Source organism: Watersipora subatra, chromosome 1 (genome assembly GCF_963576615.1).
Source record: "Watersipora subatra chromosome 1, tzWatSuba1.1, whole genome shotgun sequence".
Lineage (NCBI taxonomy): Eukaryota > Metazoa > Bryozoa > Gymnolaemata > Cheilostomatida > Watersiporidae > Watersipora > Watersipora subatra.
The window spans coordinates 32,325,657-32,353,434 of NC_088708.1; the positions used below are offsets into that span (position 1 = coordinate 32,325,657).

The 27,778-nt window shown below is 35.5% G+C and overlaps 1 protein-coding gene across 3 annotated transcripts; it reads left to right on the forward strand.

The window, feature by feature from the left end:
• LOC137407297 (E3 ubiquitin-protein ligase RNF216-like) lies at positions 1-27,737 on the forward strand. 3 transcript variants are annotated; one of them, XM_068093903.1, is made up of 10 exons: positions 1-98; positions 7,401-7,511; positions 14,049-14,237; positions 17,437-17,485; positions 21,639-21,787; positions 22,102-22,226; positions 22,750-22,882; positions 23,311-23,464; positions 23,639-24,538; positions 27,173-27,737. In XM_068093903.1, the coding sequence occupies exons 2-10, from the start codon at positions 7,419-7,421 to the stop codon at positions 27,400-27,402; spliced, it is 2,022 nt and encodes a 673-aa protein (XP_067950004.1). In that variant the 5' UTR covers positions 1-98; positions 7,401-7,418; the 3' UTR covers positions 27,403-27,737. The 3 variants fall into 3 exon arrangements, with proteins under 3 accessions (XP_067950004.1, XP_067950008.1, XP_067950014.1); XM_068093907.1 differs by having other exon boundaries at positions 27,176-27,737; XM_068093913.1 differs by lacking the exons at positions 1-98; positions 7,401-7,511; positions 14,049-14,237 and adding an exon at positions 15,454-15,574.
• The last annotated feature ends 41 nt before the right edge of the window (positions 27,738-27,778 follow it).

Below are 27,778 nucleotides of genomic sequence, written 5' to 3' on the forward strand. Positions count from 1 at the left end.
GTTTGGGACTTAAGGCTGTCTCTAATCCTTAGAGGTCTCATCGAGAAGCAGGTTTTATGCTTTTCACCGCTTTAACCATTTGAAGGTTAGAACGCGTGGTAAGCATACTGTAAAGCCTGAGTTTACATGCAATCGTAGCTACTTTTTCCAATCGCCTGTCCTTTTTACACGATATTGAGTGGTTGTATTTTAGACATTCGTATTTGTGTAACGGAGAGTGTTTTTTATGGTTTCGCGCGATAATCTCTGCATCAAGTCATTGAATAGGGTTCTTCGGTGTAATGCTTTCGGTGAAGCAAACTGATATGACATGAATTAATTGTTACTTATAAATAAAGCAACGATTATTTTACTTAGCTTGTTGCAATTGCTAGGTATGAATCATATGAGTCGGTTTTAATTAATAACTAACAGTTCGTTGGTTTAATTATTGTTCACCGGACGATTTAGGTTTTGTATGGCAACATTGTAGAGTTTAATATTACTAGAAAGCTAACATATTAACATGTTAAAATAACATTTGCTAGAATAACATAAGTCGATTATGTACATGTGCAATTCTTACCATAAAAGGTAACTTCGAAGTATTGTATTTTTATGAAGACATTGTTTGGATTTTGTATTTACCCACATCCTATGTAAGTTACGCAAAACCTGTCAATTAGGTAAATTGCGAAGTTAGAACCCAATTGATTAGGTGTTATCATTCAACGAGCTCAACTTTTACAAATCATAGTATAACCTCAACTTACGAAGTGAATTCGTACGGTACAGTACAGTAATCTCATTTACTTCGTGGCTTCACTGTATCGCAGTTTTCGTGGCCACTCAAGTTTCTTCATTTTCGTTTAATAGCGATAACTTATTTTTAAGTCATGGTCAGTTTCTATTTTTAATTGTATAAATTAGAAAGTCAGTACAGTAGTAGCATTAAATTTTCTTCTCACTTTGTAACTCCATTACATTCTCTACAACAGCGGTGGCCTTCGTTTGGACATGTATAGTAATACTCTGCCAGTATCGTTGCTAAGGCATGAATGCGGAGCGCACAGTCTATTGATATGAGAGCCTCTAGTAACAAGCTGGTTGATGTCAACGATAAAAATAGAATATCTTTCAAGAATAGCTCGCTATCCTTTTTTCAGCCAGTGAATAAAATTTCACCATCCCTCGTTCATCTACAAAGAATCACTAATAAGCCATTTTCCATCGTTTTTCTATCCTTACACTGACTCGCTCAATAATATTTAGCATTGAATTTACCTCTAGGAATCGGCCCCATTCACGTTTCTGTTTACAGTTTTCGTTTATACAGAGCTTAGTATTGTTTGCTGCATGTAGGAGGAAATGTACAACCATTTACATTTATAGTAATCAGGAGAATTTAGAAAATAGTTTTCAAGTTTTTTGAAGTGTTAAAATTATGGCTCAGATATTAAAAAAATATATTTTTCATTTTATGGAAAATCTCAATTCTTGGATGGACTAGAATGTAAGGTAGGAAGGATTATTGTATTTGATTTTTAGGTCGAAACCGTCATTTGTTGGAACAGATAATTTTTAAGAATATAATATATTTTGTTTAATCAATTCTAAAGCCATAAACGGTCTTTGGTTTGCAAGTAATTCGTGTAGCATTAAAAATACATTAGATACAATTATGTAAAAAATTCGCAGAAAAATCTAAATCATATAAAATCTACAGAAGTGTTGAAAATACTGCATCACACTTTAACTGAACGCCACCTCTATTCGACCGCCACTTTGACATTCTTTGCTCCTTACAAAGTCTTGATAAAAAGTGATCACTAGAAAATTGTCCACAAAATGGTCTTATTAAATTTATAATAATTATAACAATACTTACACTAATTATTATAGTACTAATAATGTTACATCAATAATGTTTATTTTGTTGTTGCTGTAGTGGTTGCCATTATTGACAGAGTACTTCAGAAGGAAAATCATTACAATCATCAGAACTACACTATGATTCAGAGTCGCTAAGGTTTAAATTCGATCAATTGTTTTCAGTTGAGTCTATAATGTGGTTTGCAATCTGACTTGAAAACTTTAAAGTGTTTTGATCAATGATGAGAATACTCTTCAGGAACCATTGTTTATATGTCTGTATTATACTTAAGTAGCAACGATCAACTGTAGGCATTTGAAAGCATATTTTGATATTATGATTATATTGAAGAATGTTGCATAAAAGCTCATTTTAGTCATTGGTGTTTGCTACAGTTTACAGCCTAAACTAGCTTTTTATGTGCAATAGAAAAGGAGTTATGTGTCGATCCGTTGTAAGCCATGTTCAGATAACTGCAAGGATGCTATTAAATAAATAATATGTTATAAATCTGCAACTTTATAAGTTATGTAATAATAATCTATTAAATGCTGCAAATATATATTGAAAAACATGTGACATAAAATATATTTATAATGCACGCAGAAACAAAATCCCCATTTTTTGATAACAAAAATATTTGCATCATTGGTTCTGCCAGTTCCGTTCTAATTGTTGCTTTTGTTTGGGCTCATTTCATTTTCTTCGAGCTGTTCAATACCTTCCAGTGTCTTCTGACCTCAACTCTTCTTCTGCACTGCTTAACTAGTATATATTAGCATCCACACAACTTTTTAACAAAGCAAAACTTTTACCCGTTGCCATTTAAAATACATAACTTTTTGCATAAATAAAGAAAAACTTAGCCGCACAGCTTGCACATGCGATTTAAGTACCAATTTTAGCCTCAAACTAGTAGCACAGATTTTATCGCAATTGCTCAAGCCAATAACTGAAGTTCGGTTTTTACTTACAAAGATTTACATTTTTTTCTTTAAAACCCTGAAAGCACCATCAAAATAACTCATAGCGCTATTTGGCTAATGTTTTACATCGCTTCGTCGTAAGCGGGTTAAATTTATCTTCCCAAAAGTTTGATGAACTATCTGAATACTATGTTACCTTTTATTTGAATGTCACCTTTAATAATACGCTACCATAAAGAAAGGGTTGAAAAATAGATTGCCATGGCGTTCAAATATAGGTTTTACGGTATATTTAAAAACTAAATTAAAACAGTAATAATGTGGACAAAGAAGCTTCTATGGAGACTTCACTTCAGAGATATTTGAACAGAAACTTGTACAGACTTGACAGTTCATAGGTTTGATGGTAAAACATAACGGGTGAAAGAAATACTGCTGTGTAACTTATTATATATTGATAACCCTGTAACTTATCTTTGATATGTGTTGTTCTTTTAATGGTTTCATTTTAATTTTGATTGTCATATGTTAAGAATTACTTCATTTGTTGAAGTGAATATTGCTCAAATTTTGTGTCATATGTCGAAAGATTTGTTGGTAAAGGTGAGCAATAAGCAAGGTTTGACTGTATAGATATTTGAAGAATGCTAAGCTATGACTATTTAAATTTAAACCTGCAGAACCTAAAGGCTCTGTAATACCAAGCCATTGATTGCATTGCTGTATAAAATTACTTATGTATCTTCTTCGCATGAAGCGCTATAGCGAATTCAAACATTTCCTCTCACAAAGCCTTATGCTTATATTTATTTTCATCCCAGTGTTGACTTCTAGAGTTTTTATAAACTTATTAATCATCTATTTTTTAAGTTAATGGTAATATGACTGGATGTTCTATGTTTAAAATTGCAGTTAAAGCAAAGCTCCAAACTTGAAGGTCTTAAATAAAATGGCTGCAATGCGTTTTCATTTTTCAGACAAACAGCCATTTGTATCAAATTAGCATTGTTAGTCGTAGCAGTACTAGTTAGTAGGATACAGGAAATATTATAGCATTAGTTCAAGGTAAGCTCGCTCAAGTTCACAACAGAAATAGTCTTGTATAAATATCTATCATTCATTTTATTATTATTTTTATTGAGAAATATCTGAGAAAAAACCATTAGCAATAATGTTTTGACGATTTACGTTTTTGACTGATGCATTCTGTGATTTGGGTGACAAGCCTTTTACTTTCAACTGACAAGCTTGCAATTTCGGAAATTTGATATACTTTTGTCATTGGCGAATCGAATGCTATCACATGAAACTATTGAAGGCGCAGTTGTAACTGTTAATAACCAACCATAGTTGTTGCGTAAAAGTTAAATCTTTGAGTATTCTGAATTAGTAAATAAAAGTAGATGATGCTCTTTAAACTACACACAGGTTAGTTGTGATGAGCAATTGAAGTCACTCAGTGCTATATTATTGTTGATATCGGGGCTTTTCTAACATTTTACCATTATTTTAGAGACATTTTTGTCAGTGTTTTGAAGTATGATGTTTCTTCCCAAAAACAAAGAATTGTAGTAATGGTAGCGCCACTCTAACGACTTAACTTATAACCGCCAGTATCCAGCTCTGAATGTACCAATTCAGAATTGCATGCTCATCACTGATTGCCTTGTCATGGCTCCTTTGACTACATGTTTCAACAGCCAAAGATCCAGGGAATTGTCGCATAACCTGTGTTGTCCTGCTATTTAAAGTCTTTGTTGTTATCTGAAAATTTTGTTTTACAGGTATACTTATTATGATTGTTCATGTTATATACATGCGCTGTTTTTAGTAGTTGTATTTTAGTTCATGTTTATTGTAGTTGTTGGGTAGCCACCATATTGAACATTTTGCAGAAAAACCTTAGTTGTACTAAAAGAAACATTCAAAAACTACTAATAAATGTACACAAAGCTGAAAGACAAATGCATCTGAGTATGATCCTGATTTAACTTATTACAAAAGTGGTAGCTAATCAAACAGCATCAAGCACTCTATGTTGCAAAGTGTGACATCCTGATATGCTACTCTGAACAGCTAAAATTTCATCAAAGTTCATCAAAAAATCAATTGCTGCAATCTGCACAACTCCCCACCTTCATTTGAATATCAATATTTGGGACAAAAGACACCTTAGTTGTGATATAATCTCTCAAATAAACTGCTCATCAGTAGTTGATCACAATCTCTTACAAAAAGGTCCTACAAATAATTTTAATTTATTTCAGCACTAGAAAATGACTTTTTAAAGCATTTTTACGTGATTTTATTTAATAAACAGTATACTAAGAAGGCAGGTAATATATAATGTATGCTGAACTTCTCATGAATACTTTTCTAATAGGAAAGCTAGGCTGAGGAATGTATTACAGTATCATTAGCAACTTGAACGCCTGCCTCCTCTCATCAGATTTCTATGTAGTAAAATAAAAAAGTATGAAAATACCTTGTGTGTTGTGTTTTAACAATAGATCAATAAAATCATACACTGATACGCTCTGCGAAACAGAATTAAGAAAGTATTTCACAAGAAACACGTTGGCGTGCAGTGGTTGAATACTACAGATATGGTAGTGTCAGTTGGCTACTGAGCCCTGTCATCAGTTTTCCTCCACTCATATCGGAAGGGGGAGGGGGGGGGGTTGGTGCCTGAGTTGCGAATTTTTGTTTGGAATCCGAAGCAAGGAAGTATTGGGTGTATGAGTTATTGTTTACTGTTCAACATTGAAAAGAAAAAAGTCTGAAATTTTTGTTCAAACTTTAACTTGTTTGAAATACGAAAGGTTTCAAATCCAATTTTGAACAGTACATGAAAATATGCAAGATTTATATTACAACATGAAATTAAAATCATTAGCTACTAAGTACAATTAATACAACATAACTAACTCAACATAATTCAACACATTCTAGTCTAGTCCAATTTTGTAAAAAACTAAATTTATGGCATCTACTTACTTTTCAGATTACAGTAAAATTGCAAATGCACACATGTAATACAACCATAAAAATTGTAATTTTATTATAGTTGAATATCTTGTAGAAAACATACCAAGCACTATTTGAAATCACATCCTTCATACAGGCTCCCGAATATAAAATGTAACAGTGTGATGTGACTCGTATCTCTGTTAACTGTTTGGGTATTTGAGTAAAAGTATTGAAGTAAATGTGTAAAATTGCTCATTGATTTTAAGGCATCCAGCTTAGTTGGAGCAGGAAGCTATATTGTTTGACATTCAGTAGCAGGAAAAGACAAATCATAAAAGAATAGTTGGCTAATAGAACTTGGTAAAAATCTATAAATGATTTTTGGGCTTATGTTGTAGTAGGTGAGATGTCAGTAAGTTCTAAACAAGTTTTCAACATATTTATCAAGAATAAAGTTACAAAAAGAAAATAATCCAGTTGAGGATGAATCAGTTTTTTTCATTGTTCAAGCTTCCAATGGCACTCTCTTCAGTATCTCAGTGGCGTATATTTGAAAAGAGTTTGGTTTGACGATGAATATCTTGAATTTAATGAGTGAGCGTGTTCCCGGAATGTGATGTCATTAGCTAGGTACCCTCTAGTATATTGTATTTGTGACTTTTTTGACAAACAATATATAGAAAGGCTGCTACGACAATTTTTAACTGTCAAATCCGTTATGTTATACAACGAAAATTTTTAACCAGCTATGTTAGTGATCATGTAATTTATAGTCAGTTGCATGTTAGGATTTTAGTGTCAGCCTTTAGAGTTGTTGGTGCTAGACGATGACCTAACTATATGCCATTGGTTAGAGTTGTCAACTGCCCCATTCAGGTAAAAGTAAATATATAATAGTAGATAAAACCAACAGTTAAAACCAGTGCTGCAGTTCCTTCTAATATGTTGATGCATGTAAAAATAAAATTCTATTAAAAAGACATTTCTTGGTAAGTATAGCCAGTTGTTTTCATGGTTTCTACTAAACGGAAAATTATAGATCCTATTGGAAAACCGATGTTTCCGATTGAGTGAGTATCCGGTTTGACTCGCTGATTTCTTGTGCTGTCATTGTTACGTAGATACTACGTGTTGTGTTGACAAGATTATAAACTAATGCACGGTTATGCACCTTCCCTGCAACCAACCAGGGACTCCGAAGCTAAGGGTTGTGGGAATGAAAGAAAATGGGAATGATGAGTGAAAAAGCAACAACATTTATTATTCTATCTCTCTAACAAAATTAAAAGTATACTACAACGCCGCAACTATAGCCCAACCATAGCTAACGAGCCCTATGGTTCGGAGTATATATATACATTCAAACTATAGCTAACGAGCCCTATGGTCAGAAGTATATGGAAAGGTTTAGTTGGATGGTAGAATTGGATATAGTAGGACATGTAGTACCGTCTAATAGTAGTTGGATATACTATTAGACGGTACTAGATGGATGGAACTTCAGTGCAAACATGCAAACAACATCAATTTGGGTTTCTATGTTTTCAGCGAGCCAACTAAATTTTATTGTAACAGGAAACAGCGGTTTTCCAATAGGATCTATAATTTTCCCTACTAAACAGCTGAACTGTGGGATGATTACTCTCCCATAGGTTCCTGATGAGCTAATTATGACTGAAGTGATAGTCCACCCGGATGAGAGAGACCATGACATCATCACCCCATCATCCTCTACGCAAATACCTCTTTCTCCAGGACTAGAGGTCAGTTAACTTGTCTATTACCTGTTAGGCTTCCTCCATGTTTGCCGGCAATTTAAACATTTTTGCTTATTAGTTTAATGCATCTAGTTGTTGCATCATGTTATTCCAAAGTTCTATTGAGAGGCCTGGTCTGCAGCCCATTAATGACATTGCAAAGTTTTCTGTTGCCATTTCTTCAAGTTATATCAATAGTGTACTATTTGATCTTCGGAATTCTATGCATAAAGGGTTTGCGTATGGTGTGGGTCATCGTTGTTAAATTGAACTGCTCAGGGATCACCCAAGTTGGAGTGCTCCTGCGTAGCACACACAACTAGCTGGCTTAATGTTATTAAAGTTGAAAAATATTGCTTAAACCATAACTGTCACGTACAACTTTTATTGTATTTACTAGGTAAATCAGACACGCTGATTCCGATTTTGTACTCAAAATAAAGATTGGGCCACTAACTTTCATAGTAATGAAGGCTTTTTTACAGCGTTTTAATATCGGTCTCGAAAACAACATGATCGGCACAAGAAGCTCCGCCCATAAATACGTGACGTAACCTAGCTTTTTAGGAATGAAAGTTAAGTAGGGATGTTTAGACCGATTTAGAATAATAGAGTTGGTTCTTTTTAAATCCATTATTATCTAAATTCAGCTTTAAAAATAATCTCTGTCTTTTCTGAAAGGTAGATAAGCTATTTAACATTGCATATTTAAAAATGAGCTCAAACAAGCGCGATAACAACGCTAGCTTGTAATAACACAGCGCTTTTCGAGCTCATTTTTCTCGTCGTTCAGCCTATTTAAATATCATGTAAAAAGCTACGAGCAATTTTAAATAGTTTATATACCTTTCATAAAAGACTGATATTATTTTACAGGCTAGATTCAGATAATAATAGGCTTTAAGACATCCATCTCTATTATTCTAAATCAGACTAAACATCTCTAACTTCCGCTCCTGAAAAAGCTAGGTTTTGTCACATATTGTTGTGAGCTTGTAATGCCGATTGTGTTTTTTTGAGACGGACATTGAAACGCTTTAAAAATGCCTTATGGACTTTGAAGGTTAGTGGACCAATATTTATTTTGAATACAAAATCGGAATCAGCGTGTCTGATTTACCTAGTCAATACGATAAAAGTTGCGGGCGAAAGTTATGGTTCAAATAGAAATTAGAACAAAGAGCGCACGCAGTGATGTATATCGTTACAAGTACATGTATTGACATTATTGATAAAACAGATGATATATCATTACAAGTACATGTATTGACATCATTGATAAAACAGATGATATATCATTACAAGTACATGTATTGACACCATTGATAAAACAGATAATATATCATTACAAGTACATGTATTGACATTATTGATAAAACAGATGATATATCATTACAAGTACATGTATTGACACCATTGATAAAACAGATCATATATCATTACAAGTACATGTATTGACATCATTGATAAAACAGATCATATATCATTACAAGTACATGTATTGACATCATTGATAAAACAGATCATATATCATTACAAGTACATGTATTGACATTATTGATAAAACAGATGATATATCATTACAAGTACATGTATTGACACCATTGATAAAGCAGATGATATATCATTACAAGTACATGTATTGACATCATTGATAAAACAGATGATATATCATTACAAGTACATGTATTGACACCATTGATAAAACAGATCATATATCATTACAAGTACATGTATTGACATCATTGATAAAACAGATCATATATCATTACAAGTACATGTATTGACATCATTGATAAAACAGATCATATATCATTACAAGTACATGTATTGACATTATTGATAAAACAGATGATATATCATTACAAGTACATGTATTGACACCATTGATAAAGCAGATGATATATCATTACAAGTACATGTATTGACATCATTGATAAAACAGATCATATATCATTACAAGTACATGTATTGACATCATTGATAAAACAGATCATATATCATTACAAGTACATGTATTGACATTATTGATAAAACAGATCATATATCATTACAAGTACATGTATTGACATTATTGATAAAACAGATCATATATCATTACAAGTATATGTATTGACATTATTGATAAAACAGATCATATATCATTACAAGTATATGTATTGACATTATTGATTAAACAGATCATATATCATTACAAGTACATGTATTGACACCATTGATAAAACAGATCATATATCATTACAAATACATGTATTGACATTATTGATAAAACAGATGATATATCATTACAAGTACATGTATTGACATTATTGATAAAACAGATCATATATCATTACAAGTACATGTATTGACATTATTGATAAAACAGATGATATATCATTACAAGTACATGTATTGACACCATTGATAAAACAGATGATATATCATTACAAGTGCCTGATATGTTCAGAGACTGCCAAATATTAGCCACATAGCTTACTTTAGGATCTCACCGCGCTTAGCTTATCTGGATTTATATAACACAGTAAACTCTTGTGAGTTGAGAAAAATTAGCAATGCTTTCAAACTACTGCCAGTTACTGATATTTCTGTTGATAATAGTTTTAGTGACTGTGTTGAAAGCTACAGTCATACTTCTACAACTTCTACTACTTTAAATACCTTTACAGTTGTTTCATTTTTTCTCCTAATTTATTTGAAGTGCACAAAATACTTTTCTCATGATGTGAAGTTTGAAAGTTAGAATGGTAAATGCTGTATATGTTAAGTAAAAATAAATATTCTGTGCAAAGACTTTTTTATCGCCTCACCTATTTATTACCTCTTTATTACCTGAGCATTCATCTAGTAGTCATACCTCTCGGCTATTTCACAATCAAGTGTACATCAAGGATTCCAATTTTCTTATAACACTGTGCTGTTTGTTCAATAGCAAAATATTTTGTGAGGTTTAAGATCCTGGTGAAGTGAGAAAAACCTCTGCAGCGCAGAAAACCGTTTTCATTTTGGTGAATTAGAACAGAAGCTATAGCCGTTTATGTCATCAAAATCCCCCCATTTTTGAACGTTATATCGTTTCACTTGATTTTTCATCATCAATATCATGAGTAAAACTTCAAGAAAACATAATAATGTATGTATTTTGATAAAGATTTCCATAGCCCAGTAAAATTTCCAACAAAAAAATATGACACTCATGTCACAAAGCTCCCATTTCTCGATTTTTTGCTCATTTTATTAAAATGCCCACCCGTTATGAGTTTTTAGTGTTTTTCTTGAGTGTGTTTGTAGAAGGAGGTAATGTAGTTTGAAACATTAATGCACCAGGTTGTCTTCATAATTAATGCACCAGGTAAACTTCATAGGATTCTTCTGGCTCTTAGCTTCAAAATGAATGCTCCATATTGTTTGTACAATGCATATTACGCCAGCTATAATCTCTGATTGAAAACAAGACATTGACAAGGTAAATTATGTAGTGTCTGTACCCCACTCTGATTTGAGAGAAGAAATACATATGGACTAGTACAATCTATGTTTGGTTGTTGGCTTTTCATCCCCTTGCTAAAAAAACAACAACTGACAGCATATCTTGAGTGAGTTATGCGTGTATTGGGGATAAGTAATCATTTGTGGTGTCCATCACCTGAGTAGTGTCCGTACCCCCTAACTTTATAGCCATGTAAACAGAAAATAATCAAATACCAATTATTTTTAATAGTCATCCATCTCAGCTGACATATGAGTGTTGTTTATAGCTAAATTTAGTTGACCTAGGACAATAATGTTTTGATGACCTCACCAATATGCTGGTTTGAAGGGTTTTTGACATCGTAGATGCTGCCTGGTTTCCCAATCAATAGACACAGTAAGCACACTTTTTCTGTCTTTATTTGGTGACTGACAGCCTCATTATCCAAAGAAAATGTCAACATAAACATAGGTTGTATAGCAATGATGAAACAAGGATAATTATAACTCTGACCTGATAGGGATATGGACACAACAAAATTCCACAATGTGTTGTTTTGGGTCCCATAAAGTATATATATATATATATATATATATCAGGGAAAGTTGCTAGAATGGATCAGAAGCTGACTTGCTATCATAGGAAAGAAGGTAAGCACTATATAATTTATACAAAATAATTTTTAGCAATGTAGATAGATACAACAAACACAGCTTCATTCAATCTTGTTGTTCACAATTACATGATGTAAGACGTAAAGTCAGACATAATGCTCAGAATATCAGCTAGTTGATGCTCAAAATGACTTCAGAAATGTGATGCGATAAGTAAGTTGGATAGTAAACATAGTCTAATGGGGGCTTTTTGTTGTTAGATTGCCATTGATGAAGATTGTCAAGATTGCCATTGTCAAGATTAGAGGACATTGGTGAAACATAGCATAATCTGCATTACAGAGGAGAAAGCTAAGGACGCCACTGTGGTCATGGCCTTTAAGGATTTTGTTTTAAAAAGAGATGAAGAAGAGAAACCAGTAATTCTCAAGCAAGTACACATATTCACTAATGGTGCTCCAGCACCGTACAAAAGGAGGAACTCATTTCATGACATCAGCCAGCGTGAGATTAGCCTGCAGAGAAACTTCTACGAGACCAGCCATGGGAAGTCAGTTTGTGATGGCCTTGGAGCTACAGTGAAGTCCAGTGTGTACCAGGCTGTTATATCTGGAAAAGCTGTCATCGAAAATCTAAAGGATTTCTATGAACACTGTAAATATTTCCTTCACAATGGCTAGGGGATATGTCACCAAGCGTGAATACTTTTTTCTTGAAGCAAGGTGCCATCAATCTAGAGCGACCAAATATTCTGCCAGTCAAGATGGGAGTGAGACAACTCCATGCTATGAAAAGCACACCAGCTTCCCTAGGTCTTCTGAAAGGTCAGCTTTTATTCTGCCACTGTGACTTCTGTCATGACGAAGAGGGCGATGGGTGTATCAACAAAAGCTACTGTGGAGACTGGCTGGAGGAGAAACTGGCGGTGAAGGGAGCTGAGAAGACAAGAGTGGCAGATGTGTCTATTCCAACAATCAGTGCTGCATCTGTGCAAGTGGTGGAAACAAATGGTAGACAACGCTTGTCTGTGGTGGCAGTAGCCTATGAGGATAGCTTTGCTGTTGGAGAAGTAATTGGAGTTGATGGAAACAATCTTGATGTACGGTTCATGAAAGAGGGTGCCAACAAAAGGTTTATATGGACTAGAGAGCAAAAGACTGTTGAAAGAAAGTTTGGTTTTTTTGTGTGCACATTGTGAAGTTGTGCACACTTGAAAGTGAAGACATACAGCCATTTCAGCCTAACTTGAAATATGTCACAATCAAGTCATATGATGTTATATAAAAAAAATACCGTGATGTCTGTACCCCTAAATGACAGGAATATGTGTATATGTTGTATTATACAGCTTAATTCAACTTCAACCTACTTTGTTTATAGTTTCTCAATAAATAAATGAATGTAGGTTTTTCAATGAAAATTTTCTGTAGCTTTTTTGTAGCGTCCGTACCCTTCGATTAGCTTCAAATTATTTGATGCATAGACATGGTTGTGTTCAAGCTAGCCTTGTGAAGCTTTATATGATGTTAACTTGCAACCTGGAAGACTTGGGAATTTCCAGTAGAAGCATGAACCAATCCTGAGAGGCAAATAAAATTTAAAAATTCAAAAGTCCTTTATCATTAGGTTTCTGAAAGGCCAGCCTTTTGCGCATATAATGATTTAGATTTCAAATTATTTAAAGCAGTTTGGTTTTTTAGCTAAGGTGAAACACAAAATGCACACTTGATTGTGAAATAGCCGTCTACATATGAGTGCCTCAACATATGAGAAACTCGAGATACGAGCTGACTTTCGAGCGAGTTTCTTCTTTGAGATATGAGTGTACGGGCTGTTGTCGATGGCCAATATATGGCCAAGTATGCGAGGAGCCGCTTCCGAGAACGGCATCGCAAAGTTTTTAAAAGGTTAGCTAAAAGTTATAACGAGTGCAAGGCAATGAATTTAAGTTGATATCAAAGTCTCTATTACGTAGAGTCACAAAAGTTTAGCGTACTGAACTCGTTGCTCACAAGTATCTCTCAGACGGCTGTCATCCACAATACCTGTCTCGAAGGTAAAAAACTTCATGGCCTAGTGTATGTAGTGATGTTACATTTTATTGCAATCGTAACAACTAAATATGTATTTGTTACTCTTTTACCACATGTACTGAATTACAACTATTAAAAACACGTTTTTCCACCGTAATATCCAGTTTAGGGGTTTTTTTCACCATAGGCTAACGGATTAATTTGTACTTTGATATTTTATATAGGAAATAGTGCCTTGAAATGCGAGTAAATTGACATACGATCTCAGTCCCAGAATGCATTAAGCTCATATGTCGAGGTATGACTGTATAGGCCATTCCTGTACGTATATGGCTGCCTACAAATCCTTGTTCACATATCTACATGCAGATGATGTTGCAGACAGATGCTTTATATCGGATGCATTGTGTTCGCCTTTGTCTAGGACTATAGCCAGAATGAGTTGGCATCAGACCTTGTTGGAAATGAAGAAGAAACGCAATGCATGGTCGAGTGCGGCTGTTGTTACACAGACTCGAATGTCGCTGAGATGGTGCAGTGCAGCGAGTGCCACCTCTTCTGCTTCGACTGTATGAATAGATATGCTGAAGAGGCTATACATGGTCAAGGAAAGGTGAGAAGAAAACTATTTAGTTTTTCAATTGTGTCAAAATGGCTAATAGCGAGCAAAAGCAATCATGTACACTTTTGTGTATTTTATGCAAACTATACATACATAGACACATCGCCACAATTATGTACATGAGTCAATGCTTGTCTGATCATCAAGTTAAAGTCAGTGTTTCTATCAGTTGAAGCAATAGATGTTAATGCTAAAATATGTACTGTTAATATGTTAATGTTAGCCTATGTATTGCTGTGAAATGCTTTTGGGATCAGCCGTTAGTGTCACAAGTGATGCACTGAAAGGGTTCCTCATCACGGAGTTCTTCCGAAACCCATTCATGCAGTAAGAACCTCCTGGCCTCTGTATTTTCCATAATTGTTTTCAATTGCTTTTCAGTGGCTGGTTCTTTGACAACTCATTAAATTATGTTTGTGCCTCTAAGCATTCCACATCAATGCTACTAGTAATTGTAGCATGTCAGTAATCTTTAGTTGAACCTAATTCAATAGCGTAGATCACTAGCGTTGCTTGTTACATTTAAAAAAGAAGTTGAATACTTTCAACGGAGGATAGCGCTTCGTACTAGATGTATTTAAAATAAATGTTTCTTTTATTTTAAATCTTTTCATTTGCATGTAGTATGACAATACCATTGATAAAATTACTGAGATGGATTCAGTGATTTAGAGTATTCAGGTTACTGAAATTCTACTGTGTCATGCGGTTTTACTAGTCGTTTGGGTGAAGTGCAGGCTCAGAATGTTGAGCATTAACGTAAGTCCTCATGCTCAAGCCGCACGGCTTGTGCTCACAAACAAGTGACTCACGAAGGAAAAAATAACCCTCCAAGAAGCAGTCTGTGGTATCTAGCCGCCCTTACCAATAAGCCGCATATGCCCACAGACCGTGGCTAACGACTGAGGTTTTGTCGTCCTTGACCCCTTGTCCTCTTGAATAAGAAAAACTGTTTTGCACTCAGTTTGGTCCATAGTTTCTGCTTCGATGTCAGCAGGTATTAACACACTCCCAACCACTTGTCTCTCACTCGTGTGTCACAAAGTCATCTCGACTTAGATCGATAAATTCTTCTTTAGTCTAAAGTATTCCATAAGCATGACCTTGAAAATAAACGGGTAGGTCGCCAAAACCCTCGTAAATAAAAGTGTATCATGAATGCGATTTTATGGTTATAGCGTGGGAGCTGAGCAGAGACCGCATTTATCGAGAAGCCGCCCGGAGCCCCACGTAAGTTTTAAAAGAATGGACTTTAGCCGCCGTCTATGACATTGAACCAGAAATCGCGCCCAACGACAAGCCGCGCGGCTTGAGCATGAGGACTTACGGTAATTGTTTTTCATGTTTTATTTTGCTATCTGCTAATCATTCATAATGGTTTCTGAACTCCTCGAATCTTACATCATGCACATGACTTCAGGGGAAATCAACATCTCTTCTTGCAACTAACCAAGACTCTTGCAAACCAGCTATCACCACACTCTGCATTTTTAAAGATTGTCTTCTGAAAACTGGCAATAAATATGAGAATGTAAGACCTTGTAAGATTCTAGTTTTAGCGCTTGGCTTTAATTTTAATACATTTTCCAACAAAAAACTTTCAGCTAGGATAGTATCAACTTAAAAAAATATATGATAAATGAGTTTACGATAGCGATGAATGTCAATATGAGGTAAAACATCTTTTGGTTTATCAACTAACTCTACCTTTATCTATCTAGCTGTTTTTAAAAAAAACGGACACAATTCCGTGTTGTTGTTTTGATTAACGGTTAATCAAAAATGCCCAAAACAATACATGTTTTAATCAGCTACTCCTTTTTACAATAAGCTATATAAAAACTGGACTTTGACCTTAAGGTGAAACGACGATGTTAAGCACGTAAATGTGATTTTGTAACGTATATGAAGGATTATAGTCTACCTTGTTCTGTATAACAACTGTATTCTATTACTATCATCTATTATAGTCTAACCTGTTCTGTATAACAACTGTATTCTATTACTATCATCTATTATAGTCTACCTTGTTCTGTATAACAACTGTCTCATCTTACTATCATCTATTGTAGTCTACCCTGTTCTGTATAACAACTGTCTCCTATTACTATTATCTATTATAGTCTACCTTGTTATGTATAACAACTGTCTCCTATTACTATCATCTATTATAGTCTACCTTGTTCTGTATAACAATTGTCTCCTATTACTATTATCTATTATAGTCTACCTTGTTATGTATAACAACTGTCTCCTATTACTATCATCTATTATAGTCTACCTTGTTCTGTATAACAATTGTCTCCTATTACTATCATCTATTATAGTCTACCTTGTTATGTATAACAACTGTCTCCTATTACTATCATCTATTATAGTCTACCTTGTTCTGTATAACAATTGTCTCCTATTACTATTATTTATTATAGTCTACCTTGTTCTGTATAACAACTGTCTCCTATTACTATCATCTATTATAGGTTACCTTGTTCTGTATAACAACTGTCTCATGTTACTATCATCTATTATAGTCTACCCTGTTCTGTATAACAATTGTCTCCTATTACTATCATCTATTATAGTCTACCTTGTTCTTTATAACAACTGTCTCCTATTACTATCATCTATTATAGTCTACCTTGTTCTGTATAACAATTTTCTCCTATTACTATCATCTATTATAGTCTACCTTGTTCTTTATAACAACTGTCTCCTATTACTATCATCTATTCTAGGTTACCCTGTTCTGTATAACAATTGTCTCCTATTACTATCATCTATTATAGTCTACCTTGTTCTGTATAACAACTGTCTCATATTACTATCATCTATTATAGTCTACCTTGTTCTGTATAACAATTGTCTCCTATTACTATTATTTATTATAGTCTACCTTGTTCTGTATAACAACTGTCTCCTATTACTATCATCTATTATAGGTTACCTTGTTCTGTATAACAACTGTCTCATGTTACTATCATCTATTATAGTCTACCTTGTTCTGTATAACAATTTTCTCCTATTACTATCATCTATTATAGTCTACCTTGTTCTTTATAACAACTGTCTCCTATTACTATCATCTATTATAGGTTACCTTGTTCTGTATAACAACTGTCTCATATTACTATCATCTATTATAGTCTACCTTGTTCTGTATAACAATTTTTATTGCTATTATCTATTGTAGTCGACTTTGCTGTGTATGGCTACTGATTGTGATGCATCATTTCCTAGAAGTAAGTAACAATTATTTTATGGCTAGTTTCACAGACTTGTGTGTAGATTTGTCTTGATCACCACATATAATTCAGGCCACTCGCATGTCACGTCACCATACTCACTGATCAAGTTTGCATCATGCTTTGTATGCATATTTTGTAGTGCGTACTGAAGTGCATAATCTATGTTAATTAATCCCTTTTTGTTATTGTGTGTGTGTGTCTGCTAGTCCGCAAGCACACTATGCTTTCACATTTTTTATCGATTTTATGCAAACTTATCATGCTTGTGCTCCATTTTTGCTGCCAAGTTGCTAGAAACAATTGCTTTCAATACTTCATTTGACTCCTGAGAACTAGTCTCTCAACCACATACCTACATGTATGTGCTACATTGTATCTAATTGGAAATGTGAGAAATCTTGGGCATCGCCTGGCTTACCGTTATTATGTAATATAGGACATAATCCATGATATAGCATATAATCCATATTAGCTGCATTACTCGCCTACAGGAACAGATTCACGTGCAGCGTAAGGTTTATTGAGCGTTGTCTTTCATATTCTAAAACAACTCCAAATATGCAGTCTACTGAAATTGTTGTCCTGATCAGAGTATGCATGCACATATACATGTCAATGTTGGGGAGAACAATGGAAATCTGCAATGTGTCTTACAGCTAGATGCATGTAAAATCTAGTAAATATTCTAGATTCATGTGTCTAGATTCATGCATCCGCTCATACCCGGCTATATTTGCAGTTGACGATCGCGCATTTTTGCCGCTGAGCCCCCACCTCGGCTGACCAGTCTTTACCCGCCTCGCAGTTGACAATCGCACTCTTGCACTCGCCTCGCAATAAATCGGTTCGCACTCTCAATCAATCGTCTTGCAATCAATCGCCTTGCACTCTCCTCGCAATCAATCGCCTTGCAATCAATCAGCCCGCCTCGAAATCAATCGCCTTGCACTCTCCTCGCAATCAATCGCCTCGCAATCAATCGCCTTGCAATCACCTCCCACTCGCCTTGCAATCAATCACCTCGCACTCAATCGCCTCGCAATCAATCCCCTTGCACTTGCCTTGCAATCAATCACCTCGCACTCGCCTTGCAATCAATCACCTCGCACTCGCCTTGCAATCAATCACCTCGCACTCGCCTTGCAATCAATCACCTTGCACTTGCAACCAATCGCCTCGCACTTGCAGTCAATCGCCTAGCATTCGCCAACTCATTCATCCGGAAAGCCGCGCCTGGAGACTCTCGCTGTACTCGGGGCGAAAAAGGTCTCCCGCGCATCCCCGAGTGACGCCACGGCCCCAAGCCTAGCTGTGCTACCCGGTGTTGCCCGGGTAGTAAAAAAAGTCTTTGCACACAAAATTGATTTGTATTTAACATATAACAACATTTGCCATTCTAACTTTCAAACTACATATCATGAAAGAAGTGTTTTGTGTAGTTGAAATAAATTAAGGGAGAAAATAAAACAACTGTAAAGGTTTTCAAACTTTTTCAAACAACTACAACTTTCAAACTTCATATCATGTGGAAAAGGTTTTGTGCAGAACAACTGATTTAAAAATAAATAAAACAACTGTAAAGGTTTTCAATCCGATGTAAATTTAAAATATCATAACTTTCAGCGACCTATATCTTTTGATAACGTATAGTGAACCTCAGAACTGTAAAGTTTATCAAACTTTGTCAAACAACTGTAACTTTCAAACTTTATATCATGATGAAAAGGTTTTCTGCCAGTCTAATAAATTAAAAAAAATAAAACAATTGTACAAGGGATTAGATCTAAATTTCAAATAATTTCAAATTTTCAAATAAAGTAATAGTTATATTAAGTCGGTTTTGCAACAATTACAATAAAAGATGATACGGTAATGATACAATTAATACAAACTGAGAAAACAAAATAAAATTCGTGAATATGTTGAATTAATAATAACAATTCTTGCATAGATGTGTGTGGGTATAAAAATGTTACTGTCCCACCAGAAACTATCAATCAATTCTTTGAATACGACGATACTAAAAAATAGGACAGAATATCATAGTATTTTGTAGTTGAAATCTTATTAGAACAAAAATGGTTGAATAAAATAATAATATTAATAATAAAGATTGGAAACTAATCAAGTAATAATAACAGTGATAGGAAAATGAATAATGTTTTAACTTCAAACATGATACTCAATTTATGTTTAAAAAAATGCAAGTTGAAATAATAACAACGATAAAACAAACTTTAAAAAACTTATATTATAAATTCAAAAGTCATAAGAAGTTTATAAATGTAATAAGAGAATTTAAATTTATATATCTTCTATATGTATATATTTCTCCAAGTATGTAAATATAAGAGAGTGGAGAATAACTGATACTTGAAATCTTCCACGATAAATCTTACAGTAATATAACTAATGTTTGCTGTAAAATGTGAAATTAATTACGAAAAACTAATTGGTTAGGTTTAAAAGGAAAGATGTGTAAGCTAATACATCTAGCTGTACAACCCAGCGTTGCCCGGGTAATAAAAAAACTGAACAGAAAATTGATTTGTATATAACATATAACAACATTTACCATTCTACCTAAAACAACTGTAAAGGTTTTCAAACTTACTTTGTCAAACAACTTTTAAACTTCATATCATGAGAAAAAATGTTTTGTGCAGGTCAAATAAATTTTAAAAATAAAACGACTATAAAAAGGTTTAGATGTAACAGTGAAATAATTGGCAAGTAATAGCTAAATTGACTCTGTTTTGCTACGATTACAATATGAGATGATTCGGTAATGATATAATTAATACGAACTGAGAACACAAAATAAAATTTGTGAATATGTTGAATTAATAATAACAATTCTTGCATAGAAGTGTGTGTATAAAAAAGTTACAGTTCCACCAACAGCTATCCATCAAAACTCTGAATACGACGATACTGGTACGACGATATGTTATGTAAAAATAAAATACTAGTGTCTTTGTCTGATCGAAGGTGAGAGAATCTAGACGCTATTCCTACTCGAGATAATACGATTGTCCGCGTGAAAAGTAGTGACCTTTAAGGTTGACTTGCAACAAAATTCACATTACAGTTATTTGGTATCGAAAGATTCACCATGTCTTACTCTGTTGTGTTGTTGGTGCAAAATATGTGAAAATGTGATTAGAAGCTCTTAAAAGCTCAAAAACGAAAAGCCGCCGTATATTGGAATATCTTTATTTCGATGACGTAACCACGAAATTTGGTTATCGTCTTGTCACGTGATGTTCTCACGTCAAATTAAAGGCCAATAAAAAGCTCAATATAAAACTTATCGTAGCACTAGTTTATGACAAACACTTCGGGTTTTACCGAAGACCCCGTATCAAATATAGATGCTCACTACTTTACAGTTTTGTTTCAGCTTGGTCTAATCGTCAAGTCGTAATCTGATCATGTGACCCAATACTTCGCAAATAATTTCTGCAGCACTTTTCGATTATCACAGGGTGACCAACAGGCTCGTCATGATTATCAGACAATGATATGTACTCTTTCGAGCTAAGATTAAAAAGTTAAACGAATTTTTACGGTAAGTTATAAGATACCACTGCTAAAAGTGACAGCATTACAATGACGATAAAATAGAGGCATAAGAACAATAGACATGGTTTTATTGAATGCGTGAAGTATATTCGTGAAATTATTTCGACGAATGAGGTTGCATGAAAGTGTAAACAGAAACCATCTCATAACAACTACATCCCATTTGAGCCGTTTTGGAAAGAGAATCCAAACTATGGCGGTCTCGTGTGGCTGCGATTAGCTGTTCGTTTTTTAGCTTTTAAGAGCTTGCAATCACATTCCCACATATTTTGCACCTACAGCACAACAGTGTAAGACATGGTGAATCTTTTGATACCAAATAAATGTAATGTGAATTTTGTTGCAAGTCAACCTCTAAGTATTTTCATCTGGTGCCGCGGTGCCCCAAGGCAGCTACCCTTAATGTGAACATTGAGCCAACGGATTTCATGCCAATGAGGCTGTAAACATTTTGGTTAAAAGGTTTGCTTTTGCAGCTCAGTAATAGACATGGTACATGGACTTGTGTGTTGTATAGGCGGCTCAGTAATAGACATGGTACATAGACTTGTGTGTTGTATAGGCCAAATGGAAAGAGCTCTGTCTGACAGCATCCTCCAGAAATTTGATGAACGAATTCAACAAGAATCGCTTAGCATGGCTGACTTACCCAACCTTGTTCGATGTCCGGGCTGCAATTATGCTGCTGAAATTGTTGAAGATAACCAACAGGTAAGTTACAAATAAACACTTACAGTTCAGAACTAGTCATATTAAAAAATTGAGAAGGTGCATTTAAGATTGTAAATGCTACATACTGTACTTTCATTGATATATATTTTGGATATTAGCCATATAGAAGATTTACAGTAGCGCATATCGTTTGAAAGAGACAATTCCTGTTTGTATTGTCAATTTAGACAGCTTTGATCAGGCGACCGTTCTTCTCATGGCCGCTCATCAAGTGCTAGCGTGTAATAACACTGCCGGTGAACATGAGATATGTCGGAGATGTGTTTTACTGATGCAGCTGTTACTGTGTGCAGGTCTTCATATGTCCAAATTGTGAGAAACTGACTTGTCGGCACTGTCAAGTCGACTGGGATGAGCATCAAGGCCTCACTTGCAGTCAGGTAGAAAAGCAAGATGAAACAAAACTTCGCACAAAATAGTGAGTGGACAATGAAAGTTTTTAGCAATTTAACCTGCTATATCAATTTACTGTGTCTTGACATTTGTACTGTAGGCACTCACACCTATGATTCTTTTCATTAGAACATATCTCAATGCATGACAAAATGCTTTATCCTCTATTCACAATAGCTGTGTTCTCTATTAACCAATAATTGTATTTCTATGTTAACAATTATAGCTGTATCCTCTATTAACCCATAATTGTATTTCTATGTTAACAATTGCTGTATCCTTTATTAACCCATAATTGTATTTCTATGTTAACAATAGCTGTATCCTCTATTGGTCCTGAACAATACTGTGCAAGCAGTTGCACCCAAGCTAGGTATTTTACCATTTCTAGTTGTTGGTTCACTGTATCTGTTTACATAGGTATTTACACAGAAAATCATCAAAACGCACAGTCATGATCCATATTTGTCTCTAATTCATGTATTGCCTGAGCTGCATGCAACTTTTGCTTACGTGGGTTTGTCAATAATTATATCTTTGCGCTTCAGCGAGGAACGAATGACCAAAGCAAAGATTCGTGAATGCCCTAGGTGTAAAGCACCTCTTGTTAAGGATGGAGGCTGCAACAAAGTGACCTGCAGATGTGGAGGTGTCATTTGCTACATATGTAGAAAACCAGAAGTGAGTTGTGTTTCCTTCGTATGTGTCTAATGTCATGGTTCACGATTAGCTCCGAGGAAAAAAAACGGAGATTAATCAAATATTGAATTTTAATTTGTACATATTTATTAACAGTACCTGGTAATGATTGTCGTATTTGAAGTACCTGGTAATGAGTGTCATATATCGAATACCTGGTAATGAGTGTCATATATCGAGTACCTGGTAATGAGTGTCGCGCATGGAGCACCTAATAATGAGCATCATGTATCTAGCATTCGGTTTTGAAGATGTTGTATTGAATATTCAATGCAAAGTATTTGACATTGGGTATTTCAGTTTGGAGTAACCAAAACTGAAATGTTAATATTAATGTATGATGTTGAAATAGTGACTATACTTAGTGATACTTAGTGGCAATAACGGTTAGAGTGACCGGTGTCTTCCAGATACAGTACACACACTTCTGTCAACATACTGGACCTCATCCAGACGGGTGTAAAACCTGCAGTTTATGTCTCCTCTGGACAAATGCCGAAGAAGATGACAAGCGCGCCATACAACAGTTGAAACTCGAGGGCAAGACAGAGCGAATCACCAAGGGTGAGGAGCCCAAAGTAATATGTGCTTATGGTTGGGCATTTGCTTGTCTCCTTGATTGTTTTATTCTGAGATGGGATTGTAGTGAGAGCTCGAAGCAAATGCATCATTCATGTGCGGAAAGATTTCCCTTAATTTCCTATCACCAATTCGTATAATATTGTGGTATTTTTTAAGGATTTTCAGATGATAAGGACATCGGTGCCCCAGAAGAAGAGCAGCTGCCAGGCCGTAGGGTACTATCCTCCAAACGTAAACAGCCGAGACAGCGGCATCGGGCCGAGCAAGCAAGAAGGGCTGTGGAAGACGCAAGGCAGGTGCTGCAGGTGGTAGACAATGATGAGCTAAGACCGCCTTATGGTTATCCACATATGGCCCCTCAGTACCAAGAGAGGCCACAAATGGCCAGGCCAGTCGTGGGTCACCTTCCTCCCCGCAGTCACGATCCAATGGGAGGGTTTGCATCAGATCTAAATCTTCTCCCGGGACAGAGGAAAATGCAAAGGCATGCTCCAATGCCTGCTCCTTTTTATACTGCCCCGATGTTTGTACCAAATGATAGGTTTCTTCCTAATAAGATGGTGGTAAGGCAGGCAGGGCAAGCCACAAATGCTGACATTGGTGAGGCCAGGGCTTCTGATGCCATGAATGCCAGTAGACATTTCCCACCTCATGACCTCGCTATGTATGGCCAAGCCCCAGCCTTCGGTACACGTGGCCCTCTTTCAGTCCCTGGTCCATATGTCCCACATACTGGCCCTTCTACACCTTTCCTATTTCCGGCCCATGGTACACATGGCCCACTTCCTGTTCCTTCTACGCATGTCCCACCTCTGACCCATGATACGCAGGTCGAACTTCCCATCACTGCTGCCCAAGTTTCATCTGCTATCGTTGTTACGGATGTTCCTGCTCTTGTCTCTACTGCGCCGTCGAAATCAACTGCTTCCAGTGCATCAACAAGTGCTTCCAGTTCATCAGCTACTGCCTCTACATCTACTGCAGCAGCTGCGAATCAAGCAAATGATTTCGCTTATGGAGAAGGGGCTGTTGGGTTTTCCAATTTTAGGAATGATGGTGAGTAGTGAATTTTTAATTTACTACTAGAGTTTGTATCACTTAATGTCTCTTTAGTCGCCGCCTCTTCAGTCGCCATCGCTGTTGCGCCGTTCCTTTAGTCGCCGTCCCTTTAATCGCCGTCTCTGTAGTCGCCGTCCCTTTAGTCGTCGTCCTTATAGTCGTCGTCTCTTTAGTCGTCGTCTCTGAGTCGCCGTCCCTTTAGTCACCGTCCTTTTAGTCGCCATCTCTTTAGTCGTCGTCTCTTTAGTCGTCGTCGTTTCTTCAGTCGTCGTCGTTTCTTCAGTCGTCGTCGTTTCTTCAGTCTCTTTAGCTGCTGTCGAGAAGTGGTCAGAGTTAGCACTAATAGAAAAATGAAGCCTTTGTCAGTTCTTAATGTATTGGTTTCTTTAAAGAAAGGTTTATCATCTACCACACCTTTTTAATAGATTTATTCATTCTCTTAAGTGAAAAGCTCACCTTCGACCATGTTATTTCATTGGATAAGTTTTCTATGATGTCAATAATTGACAAGTTACAATTTGCTTTTAAATACTGTTCTATTATGTGAGAATTTTAGAGCTTGACTGCTGCTTGCCATAAATAGCCGGAGTATTTGGTACTAGGTGTACTATCTATAATAACAGACGGGACTAGGATGTACTATCTATAGTAACAGATGGGACTAGGATGTACTATCTATAATAACACACATGACTAGGATGTACTATCTATAGTAACAGACGGGACTAGGATGTACTATCTATAGTAACAGATGGGACTAGGATGTACTATCTATAATCACACACAGGACTAGGATGTACTATCTATAATAACAGATGGGACTAGGATGTACTATCTATAATAACAGATGGGACTAGGATGTACTATCTATAATAACAGATGGGACTAGGATGTACTATCTATAGCAACAGATGGGACTAGGATGTACTATCTATAGCAACAGATGGGACTAGGATGTACTATCTATAATAACAGATGGGACTAGGATGTACTATCTATAGCAACAGATGGGACTAGGATGTACTATCTATAATAACAGACGGGACTAGGATGTTCTATCTATAGTAACTTATGGGACAGGATGTACTGTCTATAGTAACTGATGGGACTAGGATGTATTAGATTATATATAGATTATTATAGACTAGGATCTATTAAAGATGCCCCGATTATAATTTCACCAGCCGATTCAGATACCGATCTGATATACCGATTCTTATTGAAAAATAATCTGATTCAGATACTGATTCAGATCTTTTGTGTTGCATAGATAATTGTTAATTTTATTATAGAAAATATAAATATTAATGTGTTTATTTGTTTGTATTTATGGAAAAAAGATATAGATGTATGATGTATATATGTTCCCATACTGACATACCGTGCATCTAGTAACAAAACAGTCCATGTTTCTTGTAATCTGTTATTAATAATGGTAATTACTGTTAGTGGTACAGCTTTCGCTGTGACAATGAAGTACCTCTTCTACTGCTGAACGAACTACTGCGCTTGTACACGTTTAGAGCAAATAAATGTTTCTTTTAATTACTGTTAGTGATTCAATTCTCTCAGTGAGACGTCTCTATCTTCTATCACTGTCGATGTAGCCAGTCGTACTGAAGAAGGGCTCACTTGCCACAGATGATAGAGGACAGGCTAAATACCGATAAGCCACTGAGGTTATTTTATGCAATACAAACGATACATCATATTGTCAAGATCAAGAGAGAGATAGATAACTTTATGCATCGACTGCTCAAATTACTTACGTAATGCTAGTAAATAGAAATATTACACCGCAGTCTTGTTTCCCATCATTGTTCTCTTGTTCATGATTGGTTGCAATAAATCGTATCGCTGTAATTGAGAAATACCGCACTTTGTGATGACGTCGTCCTGACTAAAGCAAAAAGATTCCTCAGCTGGTTGGATGTTTATCAGGCTATAGGCATGAAATAGATTGTGTGACAGGCCCGGAATTCTTTAGGTAAAAGTAAGGAACTTGCAGCTGATGATTTTTTTATTAGTGCGGCAGGCTAAAATATGGTTTTCTGCTAAATAGTTGATCTCTAAAAAGTATCTGAAGTTTCCGATTTTTTAAGAAAAGATCGGCCGATACCGATTCAGATACTTAACACCCATATCGGCACCGATACCGATTCCTATATTAAGATCGGGTCAACTCTACTAACTCTAATAACATACAGGACTAGGTTGTACTATCTATAATAACAGACGGGACTAGGTTGTACTATCCATAATAACAGAGGGGACTAGGTTGTACTATTCATAATAACAGAGGGGACTAGGTTGTACTACGAGGAAGCTAGCTTGCTGTCAAGTGCAAGCAAACAACATTACTTAAAATAGCGAATGAAAATCCACCATCGAAAATAACTCGTCGCATGCAAATGTTAGCCTGCGCAGCTTCTATGTCAGCGCACAAAACTGTCTATGCCACATTTCAATTTTATGAATCCTAAGCAACTTCTTGGTCTTTTACCGCTCATACTGTTATAAATTTAGACAATCTTTTCTACTGTTGTTGCTCATGCTGTTAGTTGGCACTTCAAAAATGAGCATTTTCATCATAAGGTATTTGTTGTGATCTCGGTTGGGTTGATTTGCTAGCAGGAGCTCTTGGCGTTCCTGGTGCCGAGGAGGATTCTTACTACCCTGATGATGTGATCGTAAGCCTTTCACTGCTGCTCGAAGAAGAGCAGGTGAAATCGAGGCAGCTGGAAGAAACATTCAATCTAAAGATGGAGCAGCTGATACAAAAAACAAACACTCAGCGCCAAAGACTCACTGAGTATTTTGAAGAGAAACGAAGACGACTCAAACGGCCTTATAGATATTAGATAATATACGTTTGTGTTTCTTTTGTTGCTCAAATTTTTGATAGTTTGGTCAAATTTATGCTACTAATCTCTTTCATATACATTTATTTTTGTATCTCGTTTGCTAAAATAGGACCTATTCACGCAGCGGCAAAGATTAGAATGTTAGAATCTGTGTCTGTAGTTCATATTCTGTATTGTGATATCAGTAACCGGTAATAGAATTCATTCTCTACTAGCAATCCTTTCTGTTCAACAAACTTGAAAACCAACTTATTTTTTATGTCGTTTTGCAGCTTGATTATCAGCATGCTTTTTTGTTATTCATGTCAATAAATAATATACTTTTTCAATAATTTTCCTTGTATTCTTAAGAAGCACCAAAGAAGTTGGGTTT